Below are 16052 nucleotides of genomic sequence, written 5' to 3' on the forward strand. Positions count from 1 at the left end.
TGTTAAATATTGTATTTAACAATTAAAATAACCATTTTTTAAAATAATAATAATAATATTTAATAAGTACAAACAAAATAAAAATACATTTTCTCTATAAAATAATTCAGCATACAGTAGTATAGTTAATAACAATTGATTATATTATACAAGATAAATTTCAAAAATAGAACTATCAATAGGTTTATAATTTTGTCCATTGTTTTATATCTTCAGAAAGATTCTCCACTATAAAAATGTCAATTTTGGACGATTTTAAAGGAATTTCAAATAAATCATATTTAGTTGAGAATATTCTTCCAACATATTTGTCAGTGTCTGAATGATTTGTTTTTGATGTAACCATTGAGTCAATTTGAATCACTTCTCCTTGTTTAGTTAAAGCAAAACAATCAGGTTTTTTTGCAGTTAAGTTTAATTTATCTTTATCTGATAAATTATTATTCTTGATATTTTTGCACTGTTCCTCATATCGTTTCACAACTTGTTGTAAAGGCTTGTCGTGTTTACGAAGCATTTTCTTAAGATACTTCATGTAATTTTCAAATGGAAAAGTACTTGAATTATCTAGTGGGCCATATTTTGTATAATCTTCTGTTAAATGTAATAATCCATGTACATTAAAAGAAATTAAGTGAGATCCGTATAACTGATCAAATGTTTTTACAACTTTAGTTTAACAACTTTTGTGCATAATTAACATACTGTTGATGATAGGTATTTAAAAGAATTCTCATACTGATACAAAGTACTAAAAATTTTTGATAACATCCATCAGACAAAACATTTTTTAAAACAATTATACCGGTGTATAATAGAAACTGCCTGAGCTCAGTTGCTTTCCATCAGTTTATTTCAACAAGTGCCCTTGGTTTACGAGAAAAATCTTTTGTAATATGATTTTTTTTATACCATGTAGGGCATTACTGATCTGATTGATTTTCCAGCTAGGTATTCGTACATTCTTTGGCCCTTTAGTATTGCCCATCCAAATATGAATTAGTTTACGCATAACGCCTAAGCACACCAAATGAAAACAACTGCACAACATCTACATTTGGAATTGATGAAATACGTGAAATAATGTCACATGTATGATGTTCTTCATACTTCATTGATACATAATCATCATGTGTCCTCAAAGTGCTACCATTTGGTAAATACGGAAAACAAACACGATTTTGAAGATAATCGCCTTCAACTGTACACCGTGTACAGGAAAACAATCCAGAATGACTTTTTACTTTTAATAGGAATGCTCTAGCTGGTGCATTGCACCGACGGTCTTTAACCAGCCGTTATTCAGTCGCAAATAAAACTCGTACCGAAACGCACCGCACTCCGAAAAAACAAAAAAAAACAAACGAAAATAAATGATAAATTAAATTATTAAAAATACACCGTTGTATTCACCTTAACATTTGGTCCTTCGCTCGTGATCTGTGTATCAGTAAAAAAAAAAGAGAAAATTCTCAACGCGTAAAGGTGCGGAATTGATGGTGTCGAAAAGCACCACGAGGTATCGTTGCGTTTAACCTCAAAAAATATTCAAGTTTTCGCAAAGTATAAAATATTCGGAGTAAAAAATAAATCGAAAGTGCGGCGAGTGCAAATACAGTATACGGCAGACCACTGACAGGCACGTGTCGTATTAATCCAGTGAAGGCTAACAGTCATCTACGTGAAGTGTAAGGTAAGGGCGTTATTAATATTATCCTATTATCTTATTAAAGTTCATCATAGTCTCTATCCGAACTCCTAACCTAACCTCTCGATAGTCACCACATTTGTAGAGCCGTATATCTCATAACACCGAAATGGGGGAAGTGGATAATATGAACTTAAAAAGAGGGCAATTAAAAGCGTCAATAACACGCTTTTGGAATATTTTACAAACCTCAAAGGTTGATCCAGTCGAGATAAAAGCTCGACGAGAAAAAATCGAAGAGGTTTGGACAGAGTACGAACAGGTTCAATCACTAATAGAGATGCAGCAAGGAGTAGACATAGATGCGCAAAACGAGTATAGGACGATATTTGAGGATCTGTACTTTAAGTGTGTAGCGGCAGCGGAAAAAATAATTACGCCAACGGACAGCGTGGTGGAGAGTATAAAGGAAAATAGTGAAACAGGGCACGAAAAGAAAGTAATGCCAGCGTTTAAATTAGCGGCGTTAAATGTACCTACATTTAGCGGAAATTATTATGAATGGACGTCATTCTTCGATATATTTTCGGCATTAATTGACGAAAATAGTGCGCTAAGTTCAATAGAAAAATTTTTCTATTTGCGAGCGTCACTGTCCGGCGAAGCATTAACTTCAATACAGTGTTTAGAGACGACGGCAAATAATTATACGATGGCGTGGAAGTCGCTGGTTGAGCGCTATAATAATAAACGGCTATTAGTACAGGCACACGTAAAGGCAATATACAACCTTGAAGTTATGATAAACGAATCAGCGGCAAAATTAAGGCAATTTACGGACAAGGTGTGTGGACACATGCGTGCGTTAGAGGCATTAGGCGAACGACCGACGGATTGGGGCCCGTTACTAATACATTTAATCGCGATAAAAATTGATAAAACCACATTGAGAGATTGGGAATCAAAATCGTCGCATGATAAGGTTCCGGCCGTTTCAGAATTAATTAAATTTTTGGAATCGAAATTCAAAGTATTAGAAGCGATAGAGGTCGCAAAAAACATAGGTGTTCGAGCGCCAACGGAGCCAAATGCAAAAAAACGGCAGGAAAAAGGAAGTACGTCGCAATTATACGTGTCTACGTCGACATTGAAATGCTATGTGTGTGGACTAATGCATACGATTTATAAGTGCCCTACATTTTGCGGTTTAAATATAGCGGATAGAATAAAAAGAGTGACGGATCTGAATTTATGTAAAGTCTACCTACGTAAACACGAAGGTAAAAAATGTAACGCACGGTTTTGTTTCAAATGTGCAAAGCCGCACAATACGTTGTTGCACTTAGCCGGATCCGAAAATAAATCGACTGCAAACGAAGGAAAGCAAGGTCAAATGGCAAGTTCGACTATGGCCGTAGCGAACGAGAATAGTGAAGAGTCAAAGTCGTCCATAAGTGCGTACGCGTCGGTTGTAGCGGACGATCGTATTTTATTAGCAACAGCGATAATATTATTGCGCGACGATACGGGTAATTTAGTACCCGGGAGGGTACTACTAGACTCGGGGTCGCAGAATAATTTAATTACTGAACAGATGGTTCAAATTTTACGATTGAAGAAAAGGCGAGTTCATCATAATTTATCGGGAATCGGAGATAGCACGCAGACGGTGTCGTCGATAGTGAATACGACAGTCAGGTCAAATTATAGCGAGTTCACACTATCAACGTCGTTTCTGGTAGTAAAACGAATAACAAAAAATATACCATCGAAATTGTATAAAGGAAATTACACGGTTCCTAATGGTATAAATTTAGCGGATCCAGCATTTTTAAAACCACAAAAAATAGATTTATTAATTGGGGCAAATCACTTTTTCGATTTAATGCAATCTGGACGGCTTAAATCAATAACAAACGGACCGGTGTTCCAAGAGACGTTCCTAGGATGGGTGGTGTCAGGTCCGATAGGGTTTCCAGAAAAATCCGAATATGAACACTCGTCTAGTGTGGTATGTTTATCGGTCAGTGAGACAGCGGAGACGGACTTAGAAAAATTAATTGCGACATTCTGGCGGCTCGAGGAGTATGAAGCAAAGAAAATATATACTTTAGAAGAAAAAGCGTGCAAAAATTATTTTGACAAAAATGTTAAACGGGACGGCGATGGCAGGTTTATCGTGCATTTACCGTTTAAAAAAGACAAAACTAAACTAGGAAATTCATACGATATAGCGATGCGTCGACTATTATCACTCGAGAGGCGTTTCCAGAAAGACCCGAAATTAAAGACGGAATATTGTAATTTTATGTCCGATTATGAAAAGCTGGGACATATGGAACTTATCAACGATGATCATAACGGCAGTATCGAGGAGTCATATTATATACCACATCACGCGGTCCGTAATGAAAATAGTTCGACTACGAAATTACGCGTAGTGTTTGACGCGTCGTGTAGAACTGATAAGGGCGTCAGCCTTAATGACGTTTTAACAGGGGTATGACATTCCCTATCTTTCTATGTTAAATAAATGGGTGACCTTGGATGCCGCCAAGTGCCGCCAAAAAGTTATGATAAGAAATTAAACAATTTTGATTCTTGATAACAAATTAATTTATTTTCATGATTTTGCAAAATATAATAATATACACAATAATTTTTGTCACATTTGAAACTTAAAAGTTAACAATTAACTTATAATTTACTTATAATGACAATTTAGTCATTTTACATTTAAAAAGTACTTATAACTATATATTAATATTATTTATCTGTATAATTACAAGTTTGACAAAATTTGAATTTTTCTACGGCCTTTATTTGATCTGGTACTGTGATGAAATTTATTTGCATGTGTCAGTGTGCTATAAATTTTAAACCTTATAAAAAGGTTTACTAAAAATTCTTTTGGAAAATTATCACATGGGTGAGTAAAAAAAATATGAGTGATGATTTTTTCTTTTAATTTCTGCCCTACATGTTCTTCTAGCATAAACTGTTTGAAAAATGTATTAAAAACCTTGTCCAACTGAAAAATATATTGATAAAAATCAGATCCAGGAGCTATTAAACTACCAAATAATGAATCTGAGTCAACAGCTTGTAATTTAAAGTGTATGAAAAGCGTACTTTCTGTGAGGTTTGTTGATGAACTTACATATTCAATGCATTTTTCACAACTGTGGTACCTTAAGCACTTACTCATCAAAAAGCCACAAATGTAAGTAAAAGCATTTTGCTCTGGCAGCTCTAAATTTTTATACGTTGTATTTTCAACAGGCAATGCTGGAACATTAATTATGGGATTATTTCCAGTTATTAATACATTTACCTTTGATATGGAAGCTTCAGTCAAATTTGCTAACACACTATCTATCATCAATGCAATTAGCATTTTCTGAATGTTGAAAATAATTGAGACAAAAAAGCTTTTTAAAAGTTCTTTGAAATTGAATTGGAGTAGGATTTATACAATTACCATTTTGAGTTCGAGTTATACCAAAAAAATTTTCCAGACAATCCTGGTTTAGTCTGTTTGTATAAATTGTCTGAACTTTATTGTTTTCGTTTGATAAATTAGTATGCAGTCGAAGTAAGCCTGCAATTGAAACTAACCAACCATGGACAAATTTTATATTACAAGTATTTATAATATTATCCCATTCATTTGTTAGTGTATTACATTTTAAAATTTGTAAATTTGTGAAAAATGTAGACATTTTATTTAAAAACTCAGTTTGAAAATTTAAATTTTTGAATGGTGAATTAAATGGTTTGACATGATACACCTCTGGTTGTTCACTAGCAGATGGACGAGAATTAAATAAATCAAATAGTTTATCCATTGAATCAATAAAATCTACAGTGCCTTGTGCTGTTTTAGGTAATGATCCTACAGCTATCAATGTTTCTAAACCAGCAGCAACTGTATGACTCATTACTTGACTAGCACATTTCACTCGCATTTTTTGGAATGAGTTGGGATTTAAGTGGATTTCAGTTAATTTTGGTGCAAGTCGTGATGTGGAATTTTTATCCAAGTCAAACAAGGTTTGAAGATGAACTTTTTCTGCTACTGTATTACCTGATTGAAATGTATATGAAAAAAAATTATTTCTTGTAGCTTTCAACAAGTGTGGGGGATCAAACATAAAGATAACTTCTTTGGTACCTACATTGAAGTATGGTTTACTAGGAGTTATACCTAAAGATGTTGCAAAACGTTTAAAGTTGGAACCAAGGTCAGAAATTAAAACTTTAACATTAAATGAAATTGAATTTAACATATTAATACAATTAAAAATTATATTTTTTAGATCATCACCGACACAGTTAGTGCTAACAAAATAAAATGCTAATGGTTGCTTCCATGAATCATTCAAACCTCTGATCATAATTACCATGACAGATTTAGCTAATTCATCAGTTTTGATAAATCCAGTATCATGAAGGCCGTGAATTACATCTTTTTTTATATGATAGTATACAAAAGATTTAAGCGACATTTCATCGATACACATTACACATTGTTTTGATTCATCAGACATATGCTTTAGTTTTAATTTCAAAACCTCAAATACAAAATTGTTGAAACCTGCATTGATTTCCCAGCGCTCACTGACCCTTTGCAATGTTCGAATAGTAGGAAGACACCAAGTGGATTTTAAAAATCTATAAACTTTTGGTCCAAAGAACCATATTGTCAAAGCAAACTGCTTGAATTCATCAGTATATCTACGGCCTTTATTTTTAAAATTTAATAATTTTGATTGTAATTTAACAAAAGTTGACATTTCTGGAGTTAAAAACTTATCACACATTAAATTAAAATTAGACAAGCTATAAGCATTAGTATAAGCCTTTTGTAATTTTTTGAATTCTACTTGGAGACTTTCATATTTTTCTTTTTGCATTGTTAACTGTTCTTTTAATTTAATTTTTATTGGTGTATACCGCGATAATGTATTAGGTGTTTGTGTTGAACAACTAGAAGATATTGATTGTGACAGTTGATCATCTAATTAATAATAATTAAATATCAATAAATAATTTTTTTTTTTAATTCTATAAAAGTAAATTATTTTTCTTACCAGTGGTTGGTGAAGTACATGTCACTCTGCTGATATTAGATATATTGGTCATTTCTGTACTAGAGTGTGTGCGTCCAAGTATTGGTGTGGAACAAACCGCTATACCAGCACTGCACTCAGGATCTGGCAAGTCCAAAACATTTTCCTCATCAATATTTTGTGCAGATATTTCACAAATGTAAATTAAAACTAAATTATTAATTCATTATTAATTTTAAAAAAATACTAATAAAATAGTTACTTGAGGTATCTTTTTGATTGTCAGATATAGAAAAAGGTACAGTCCAATCAAATTTACTTGGTACAGCATCCTTACGAATATTGCCAGATGACAAGAAACAATCTGGTTCAAAATGTATAGAACACAATCTTTGAGATTTGTTACATTTGCCATTTTCATTGTCAACCAAGTCAAAACGATGACACAATGTTGCCCATTTATTGCATCTAAATAAATATTTAAGGTTTTTTACATTGGTATGATAAATTTTGATGGCAAAATCATATTTTAATTTTTATAATCAAAAGTAAAAAATGTCTACTTACAATTCAACATCTTTTGGGAATCTATGATAAGTGATGTCTTTTGTTTTGTCCTGTGTATTAGAACACATTGAAGCAGCACAACGTACAACCATTTTTATTAATGGATAATAAACGATTTAAGCAACTTTTAAAAAGAATATTAATATTTGAATCAGAATAAAAAAGATTCAAAAGCGACGCGCAAAATTCAAATATTATGTAAACAAATAGTTGTAATATAAAATACTACTATACATTTGGTTTATTGTAAACAAAAACCGGTACCAACTTCAAGGCGGAGCCTCCAGTAATTCGATCATAACTTCAAGGCCGAGCCTCCACTATGTTATCACACGGCAGAGTGTCGTTTCTTGTTTGTTCTTTGGTTTTAATGAAGGGGCCTATGATCCAAGATGAGTTGTTGTACATCTTAGTACGTTTCCGGACGTATAATTACGTATTATCAGCCGATATTGAAAAGATGTATCGGCAGATTTTAGTTACCGAAAAGCATCGAAGTTACCAACGTGTGTTATGGCGAGCAGATACAACGCAACCGATACGAAGCTACCGGCTTAATACGTTAACGTACGGCACGGTGCCCGCTTCATATTTGGCAACAGCGTGTTTGGAAAAATTGGCGGAGACTGAATACGAAAATTATCCCGATGCGTGTTTGTCAATTACAAGAAATTTTTATATGGACGATTATCTCGGTGGCGCCATGTGTAAACTAGAGTGCCTTGATAGAGAGAGTGTGGCCATACGGAGCGATAACAAACGATAAGAGATTAGGCCGCCATTAGTTGGCTAAACAAATATTTCGGTGTATATCAGCTATTAATATTATAAGATTTTACGTATTATTTTGTAGTTTTCAATGAAAACTTTTCATTCAAATTGTTCTCAATTTCTCATTTCTTCTCAGACTCAAATATTAATTTAAGATTTATAATATAATCTTAATTAATAACATGTTATAGGACACGTACCTACTTTTTATTATACCTATTCTAAAAGTATAGAATATTTATTTTAAATAAAACAGTTACAAATTACCAAGTAATATAATATCTAAAAAATATTCTCTGTTAAATTATATTTTAAAAATAATAACTATTTATACTGGTAAATGGTAAATATGGTTTTACCATAATAATTATGTAAAATAAAAATAGATTATTCTTGGTGATCTAATTTATAATTTGTTTATTTTATACTTGCAATGTTACATATTATTGTAGTAAGGTAAATAAATAGGTAAATAAAAATAATTATTGATAGTGTTAAGTGTTTACCATTTTAATAAAAAAAATAGACAAATTAGTATACATGGAAATATATATTTGAGTTTTACAAATGTTTTTTCTTTTAGAAAATTGGTAGCTGCAGTGGCATCTTGCTATAATGCCACATTTCAAATAAACTAATTATGCCTAGTTGCATAAAAAATGTAATTATTTAATGGTTCAATAAGTAATAACATTTAATGGACAAATAATAAGCCACTAAATCATGTTTAAGGAACCATTAGCTCACTATTGATTCGTTAAAAATTTACTGATGTTTCATGCAACCCTGCATTAGTAATTGATTTTACAATATATTGTTAAATTTCATATAGATTTAAAATAATTTCTTAATTTATTTTTCTGTAGCCCGGTTGAATAGATGAAAATAGCCAATCTATTTCACTCAAAATATGTGTAGGATTAGTTATTTATTTACTAAAAATTAAAAACTATAATTGGAGACTTCTGGATTGATAGATTCTTTCAAGGCACTGTAATAACATTATTCAGTAATTGGACATCTGAAAATTAAAATAATACTTTATACCCAAACCAATGTATACAAATTATATTATCAAATTATACATACCTAATATATGTATTACTTATGAGATAGGTAACTGCAAAATAAAACATCAATAAATATTAAGTTAAACAGACAATCAATATTTTTTACAGCCTACTTAATATGTAAACTACCTATTTTTTTTCTGTAACTAAATTTTTTGTAAGTTTAGTAGGTATTTATTTTATTTATTTATTTTGGTTAAAATAAATATATTTTGAAACATGGCAAGTTAAATGATTAAATGAAATATAAAATAATTGCTAAAATTTAGTAGGTACCTGGTACCTACTTGCTATGCACAAAATATATTCTGGTAAATACACATTGAATAATAAATACATAGGTATACCTACCTATATTAAACTTTTTAAAATTAACTATAATTAGTTATTTAAATATACCCAGATAGTCTACTTACTTCACACAAGCATGAGTAATTTGTTGGTACCCAATTATCCCTCTTCATTTTTACCAGCCACATTTTCCTTCTGGCAGCATCTTTAGGAAAATGTTTCATTAGAAATCCTTTTTTATTTGAATTTGTGCATCCAACGGCTGCACACCCAGGCATTTTTCGAATTGTAATTAAACTATAGTGCATATTATAAAGTGTATATTATTTTATTTAATACACTAAATAATTTTATTATATATATATTATTATTTTATTTTATAAATACCTACATATTACACGGTATCAGATAGGTTGATTGCCTGTAGTTGATAATTTATGTTTAACATACAGGTATACTGAAAATTATACTTACAAAAATTAAAGCAAACTTCGAAAATTATTATACTCAAACGATTTAACAAATAATAACAATTAAATACATATAGTAAATTGTTTTTAATTTAAAAAACTTATGATTGTGTATGTAAAAGCATCTTATCAAAAATAAAAGTAGCCAACTAATGGCGGTAAAATATTTCGTCCGATCAGAGCAATACTCCGTATGGCCACACTCTCTCTATCAAGGCACTCTAGTGTAAACCGGAAGCCATAAAATTGCGAGATAATGTTAATGCAATTATGAAGAGCGCGGGTTTGGTATTGCGCAAGTGGATGTCCAACGATAAAGAATTAATTAACGACGTCCAGTGCAATAGCGGCGGCGTGCGGACTATGGGCGATAACGGATCAACCAAAATACTAGGCCTAAATTGGAATTCGGATAATGACGTGTTATTATACACCGTGCGCCAAATAGAAAATAACATTACAAAAACGACAAAACGAAAGATACTGTCCGAAATTGCGGCCATATTCGACCCGTTAGGATTGCTTGGTCCGGTTATAGTAAATGCCAAATTAATAATGCAAAGTCTGTGGCAAGTAAAGGCTGGTTGGGATGAGCCGCTACCGGAAGATATTCAAAACGAATGGCGTAAATGTCGAGACGGTTTACCACAATTAAACGAAATATCAATACCACGAAAAATAATTGGTGGAGGTATAAATATAGAATTTCAAATACATGGTTTTGCGGATGCGTCTCTAAAGGCATATGGCGCCTGTTTATATTTACGCGGTACCAATGTGACTGGAAATAGTGTTGTTAATTTAATTTGCGCAAAATCGAAAGTAGCGCCGTTGAAAGTTGTATCTCTACCACGGTTAGAGTTGTGCGCCGCACTATTGTTAGCTCGGCTAGCGAGCCGCGTAATTCCAAAATTAAATTTACCTATAGGTCGGCGCCAATTCTGGAGTGACTCAAATGTAGTTATTTCGTGGATATCGTCGCCATCAACCCGATGGAGAACGTTTGTAGCCCATAGAGTGGGGGAGATACAAGAGTTGACATTATTTAGTGAATGGGCACACGTAGGTACGCAAGATAATCCGGCTGACCTTATATCACGCGGATGTGAGGCAAAAGATTTAGGGAAAGACACGTTGTGGTGGCATGGCCCTAAATGGCTAAGCGAAGTCAGCACAGCATGGCCAAATACCGGATCGGGAACGTATAATGCTACAGATACGGATATACCTGAAGCAAAAGATAACGCCGTAACTACAAAAACGAGCAGCATAGTTTGTACAATGAAAGATGATTATTCAGTGTTATCAATATTATCAAAGCGATCTTCATTAAGTAAAATCATACGTAAGTAGTATAGGGGGCACTTGAGCACACTTTTCCTAAAAATATCAGAAAAAGATCACAAGATTGATTTTAATCAGAAAATCATCACAAACAGTAAACTTTATCAGAAACGCTCGCTTAATCAGAAATAGAACACAAACTGTAATTAAACATAAAAAGATCAGTAAACTGTAATTAATCAGAAATAGAACACAAAATGAAATAAAACATAAAAAGATCAGTAAACTGTAATTAAACATAAAAAATATCAGTAAAATGTAATTAAACATAAAAAGATCAGTAAACTGTAATTAATCAGAAATAGAACACATGAAGTGTGGTGTACCGTCGTGTGAGGTCTATCTTAGTTGTTAGTGTCAAATGAAGTAACACAGGTGTTGGTTATAGGTATATATATTATATTATAATTACTGATTTATGAACTTAACACTGAATAAATCAATATTGATATGACTTAAACACTAAAGAACTGGATATTTAAATGAATTACACACTAAAGAAATGAATATTAAAATACTAATATTACGAGAGGATCTGATTGAAATTATACGAGGTTCTGCTATACAAATTATAAGATGCTCTGCCGAGTAACGCGGGTGTCACTCACTCTTTTGACCAGACTCGACTGACTACCAACAGACGGGGCGCGTTGCAACGGTCCGTCCGAGGCCTTCAGTATGTGCTGACCCAGCCTTTTTGGTCACGTAGACCATCGTGAGAACCGAATCGGTCACACAGTCATTTTATCTTGAGTCAACACATTTGAGCGTTATATATATATATAAATATATACGTAGTACATACATACATACCTATATACATACACACAGGCATGCATATACAACATACCCCCAGCGTTAAACTGGAGCAGTCCCTGCGACCTAATTTACTACTTTTACAAATTTCTTAAACTACGGGTACACCTAGTTACAATACCGCCACATGGTGTCTTTTATACTTAAACTAACTTAATTTTACTTGTAACTTAAAGGCGATACAAAAAGGGTTTTTTTTTTTTTTTTTTTTTTTTTAAATCACAAACTTAAAGGTTATCTTGATCGTTATTTGAAAGGTTGTCCGCAATTTCCGGATTATACATTTTTATGATTTTATTCTTAAACCTTATAGCTACTGCACTTATAAATAATATAGAAAAGGTTATGGATATATAAAGCATGATAATATGGAATTCTATTTTAAAAATAAACAATGGTTCTGTGGGTTTAGGCTTAAGTTCACTCGATTCCATTGCTCTATGAGCTAATGAATTAAGATCCTTAAATATTTTTACATTAGTGAGGTTCTGTGGCAAAACTGAGCAAAAAGTTTCTGTTAACATTGATTTTATATTGTATTTGAGATCTTCCGGTATTATATCAAGCTTAATGTTTCTATTGGATTTAGAGAATGGTACGAGTACAGAACTTTTTGTATGAATTTCACAAGATGAGGAGGTGGTCAACCTACCCACACCTGAGATCTCAACTCTGAATGTATGCGGAGGATCTGTGCACTTAATCGTACATAAATCTGGTTGAGTATAGTACAACCAAGAGTTTGTTTTCGATAATCGGTGCCAAATAGGTGTCTCTAATGTGACTAGTTTGACTCTACAGTCTTTCGAATGGGTGTTAAATTTAGTTAATTGAGATAGCTCGCATAAGTTGGATCCCGTTCGGTAATGGATCGGTTGCTCACCCTTACAAAGTGTATATGACTCTAACTTACTACATGATTCCCATTGACTTACCCCTAATGAGATAAAGTTTTCGTTATCGTTACTTAATGCTAGGTAGTCGACTTCAGGGGGAATAAGGGCTATGATATTTTCACCATATTGGATGGGTAGTGAAATAGGGTGATACACGGTATATTCCTCAACAGATGATAAAGGTATTCCTATAAGAAAAACCAAGTAGTGTTCCCTATGAAGGATCGTTAGGTCAGAGATTGGTAGAAATTCTGTTAGAGATTCTGCTTTAAGTTCTAGTGGCAATGCTGTTCCTACCGGTAAGTTCATCTTAATTTCCCTCAATTCCATGAGAAATTTCTCCGATGAGAACACGCTTGTATGTATTTTGCCATTCATTGCTGAGTTAATTACGGCCATTAAATTTTGGGTTTCGTATGAATACTGATTAAGTAAAATTTCGAAAAGAAACGCCTGTTCTAGTAGCCTTGTTTTAAATTCTATTTTGTCAAGCTTTTGTATGACTACTCTAGTTTGCTCTTGTAAATACTGAAGGTTTTCCTCCAGTTTTTCCTGATGTTCTGTGATCTTCTTTATCTGTTTGTCTGTGTCCACCTGCATGATTCTTATCCTCTCCGAGCTTAGGGTGATGTTCTGATTTCTGCTTGAACTGAGGGCTATTATTTGTTTGAATATGAAATCGGTGTCAATATTTGAATACATGCCATACAAGACTTTTGCCATCCGTTGTACTGTGTGGACCAATCCTCGTCGTATCCTAGCTTCCCCCGTGTATTTATCTCCAATGGAAAGCAGCATATTACGATGACTGGTTTCGATTTCATACAGGTAGGGCAATGTTGCTCTTGAAAATACCTGCACGAATTGTTCGCATGCATTTGATATTTCCGTACTTCCGAACCGCTCTGTCATTTGTCCGCAAATTTTTGCGGTAGCTTCATACAGCGACATTATATCCTGGTATTTATAACCCGGATCTGCGAGGTCGATGTATGCTACTAAGTCCCAATTGAGATATGACATCTTCATTGACCCATGGTGCTCGAAATATAAGCCCTGATGATCGTGGTATGACGTAATGTTATAGGCATACGTGGATGACACTAAAGGATATTCCACTTTATGTTCTAAGGCATCAGAGGTGATTATGATTGATTGAGATAAAATTCTGAAACAAGATTTACGTTTTCTTTTCATAATTAATTCTAGTTCCCAATAAAGCTTATATACAGTGCTTTGATCCTTAATTGTAGTTAAGCTGAAAATGAAATTTTTTTTTTTTTTTTTTCCACTTAAGATTATGTTAGTATTTACATTCCCAGATTTATCATGCTATTCACAATGTTCAGTCCGCAAAAACACGAATAAGATTTTTGTGTACTGTCACCCTTTTACGTTCTTTTTGTAAGGTTACATTTTCGTTGGCTCTAAGCTCGATTACTTCGTAAGGTCCCAACCACTTGGGGCTGAGTTTCCCTTTTCTTGCACTATTCTTGAGCAGTACACGATCACCTACATGTACAGTGATTTGATTTTGCTTTTGGTCATAATACTCTTTCGTCTTTTGTTTTTGTTCCAACAGACGATCCCTGGCTATTTGATGCGACAGTTGAAGTTTCTGCTTTAACTCCAAATGGTAATCCTCATAATTGTACCAAGGTTCCGGGGGTTTCATGAACGAATTTGGCATGTTTATGGTGCGCCCATACATTAACTCGTATGGCTGCTTTCCAGTGGAACGATGTTCTGATGAGTTAAAAACGAACATAGCATACGGTATGAATGTATCCCAGTTCATTTGATCTTGGTCTATGAAATGCCGAAGGTATTCCCCCAGAGTCCGATGACTCCTTTCCAGGGCTCCGTTAGCCTGTGGGTGATAAGGTGATGTGTTGCATTTTTTTATTTTCAGCAGCTTGCATGTTTCAGCTAATACTCTGCTCAGAAACTCTGTTCCCTGATCACTGACCAATGCTCCCGGAATCCCATGAAGACATACGCATGACGTCACAAAGTGATACGCCACTGTATTAGCCTCGTGGTTAAACATAGGGACGGCCATTGAGAACTTGGTTAGGTCATCCTGCATTGTCAGGATATACGCATTGTTGCTGTCTGTTTTCGGTAGAGGACCGACCACATCGATAAACACCTTTTCGAAAGGTTCCGTCGCTGTAGTACTTATAATCATAGGCTGCCTGATATTCTTGTTACTTGCTTTGTGTATTTGACATGACGGACATTTGGAGACGTACTCTTTTACGTCATCCGCCAATCCTTTCCAGTTAAATCGCATCTGAATACGCTTCAATGTTTGGTTTATTCCGCGATGACCTCCTAGCGGGCTGGCATGGTGCTCTGCCAAAACTTGTTGCTTTTCTGAATCCTTCAACTCCGTTTGAGGATACACATGGATCTCTATGTTTGTTTCCTTGAATATAAATCGGACCATGGTCCTAATCGTAGACCAATCTAATTGGTCACTTTCGCTACCAATCGGAGGAAGCGCCAGCTTTTCAATATTGAGTTCGATACAGATGGCTCTGAGGTTCTGTATTGCCAGGAACATGTCCTCTAAAGATGATTTTTGCCAATATTTGCATTTAGTAATCATGTACAAGATATACCGATCCTCTTGCCGAATATATAAAACTTCGTGGATTTTTGGATTTTGGCTCTTTAATATTTCTACGTTGCCAAATTTTCTACGAAACATGAGAGCTGTGCCTTGGTTCATTTTCAAGTCTTGTGATACACAATGCGCTAAGCTGTAATCTGACGGAGCGTCAAATAGATCCCCTGTTTCTTCTATGACTTTATTGTTGTTTATTGATTTTCCTTCCACTAGCTCCAAGTAAGTGTCGAAATTCAGTTGTGTGAGTGGAACGAAGGTACTGTTTAGCATAACTCGTCCCATTCGACTTAACGCGTCCGCATTTGTGTTTGCCACACCTGGTTTATAAACCACCTCATACTGATATTCGACGTACGTGTCCCCAGCCCCCCCACATGGGATATTTCAAATTTTTTTTTGGCAAAAAATTAGCATGTAATTAGCATGTATTTGCATGCTAACTTTTGTAATTTGCACGCGCTTTAATTAGGCA

At 33.8% G+C, this 16052-nt stretch overlaps 3 protein-coding genes across 5 annotated transcripts; 2 read left to right on the top strand and 1 right to left on the bottom strand.

Annotated features, from left to right (window-relative positions):
* Positions 1-1817: 1817 nt before the first annotated feature.
* On the top strand, positions 1818-4154 carry LOC149059186 (uncharacterized). Its single transcript, XM_089223015.1, has one exon. The coding sequence runs from the start codon at positions 1818-1820 to the stop codon at positions 4152-4154; it is 2337 nt and encodes a 778-aa protein (XP_089079141.1).
* A 4435-nt stretch (positions 4155-8589) lies between these two features.
* LOC149059187 (peroxynitrite isomerase THAP4-like) lies at positions 8590-9995 on the bottom strand. Of its 3 annotated transcripts, none has more exons than XM_089216509.1 (4): positions 9894-9995; positions 9545-9716; positions 9148-9178; positions 8590-9079 (listed from the first exon to the last, which is right to left on the bottom strand). In XM_089216509.1, the coding sequence occupies exons 2-3, from the start codon at positions 9695-9697 to the stop codon at positions 9164-9166; spliced, it is 168 nt and encodes a 55-aa protein (XP_089072635.1). In that variant the 5' UTR covers positions 9698-9716; positions 9894-9995; the 3' UTR covers positions 8590-9079; positions 9148-9163. The 3 variants fall into 3 exon arrangements, with proteins under 3 accessions (XP_089072635.1, XP_089072633.1, XP_089072634.1); XM_089216507.1 differs by having other exon boundaries at positions 9811-9995; XM_089216508.1 differs by having other exon boundaries at positions 9807-9995.
* A 164-nt stretch (positions 9996-10159) lies between these two features.
* LOC149059188 (uncharacterized) lies at positions 10160-11242 on the top strand. The gene has a single exon (XM_089223021.1). It carries the CDS (start codon positions 10160-10162, stop codon positions 11240-11242), a length of 1083 nt encoding a protein of 360 aa, XP_089079147.1.
* Positions 11243-16052: the final 4810 nt, after the last annotated feature.

The sequence above is a fragment of the Diuraphis noxia genome, unplaced genomic scaffold (assembly GCF_037042655.1).
Source record: "Diuraphis noxia isolate RWA-SAM2 unplaced genomic scaffold, SU_Dnox_SAM2 contig0001, whole genome shotgun sequence".
NCBI lineage: Eukaryota > Metazoa > Arthropoda > Insecta > Hemiptera > Aphididae > Diuraphis > Diuraphis noxia.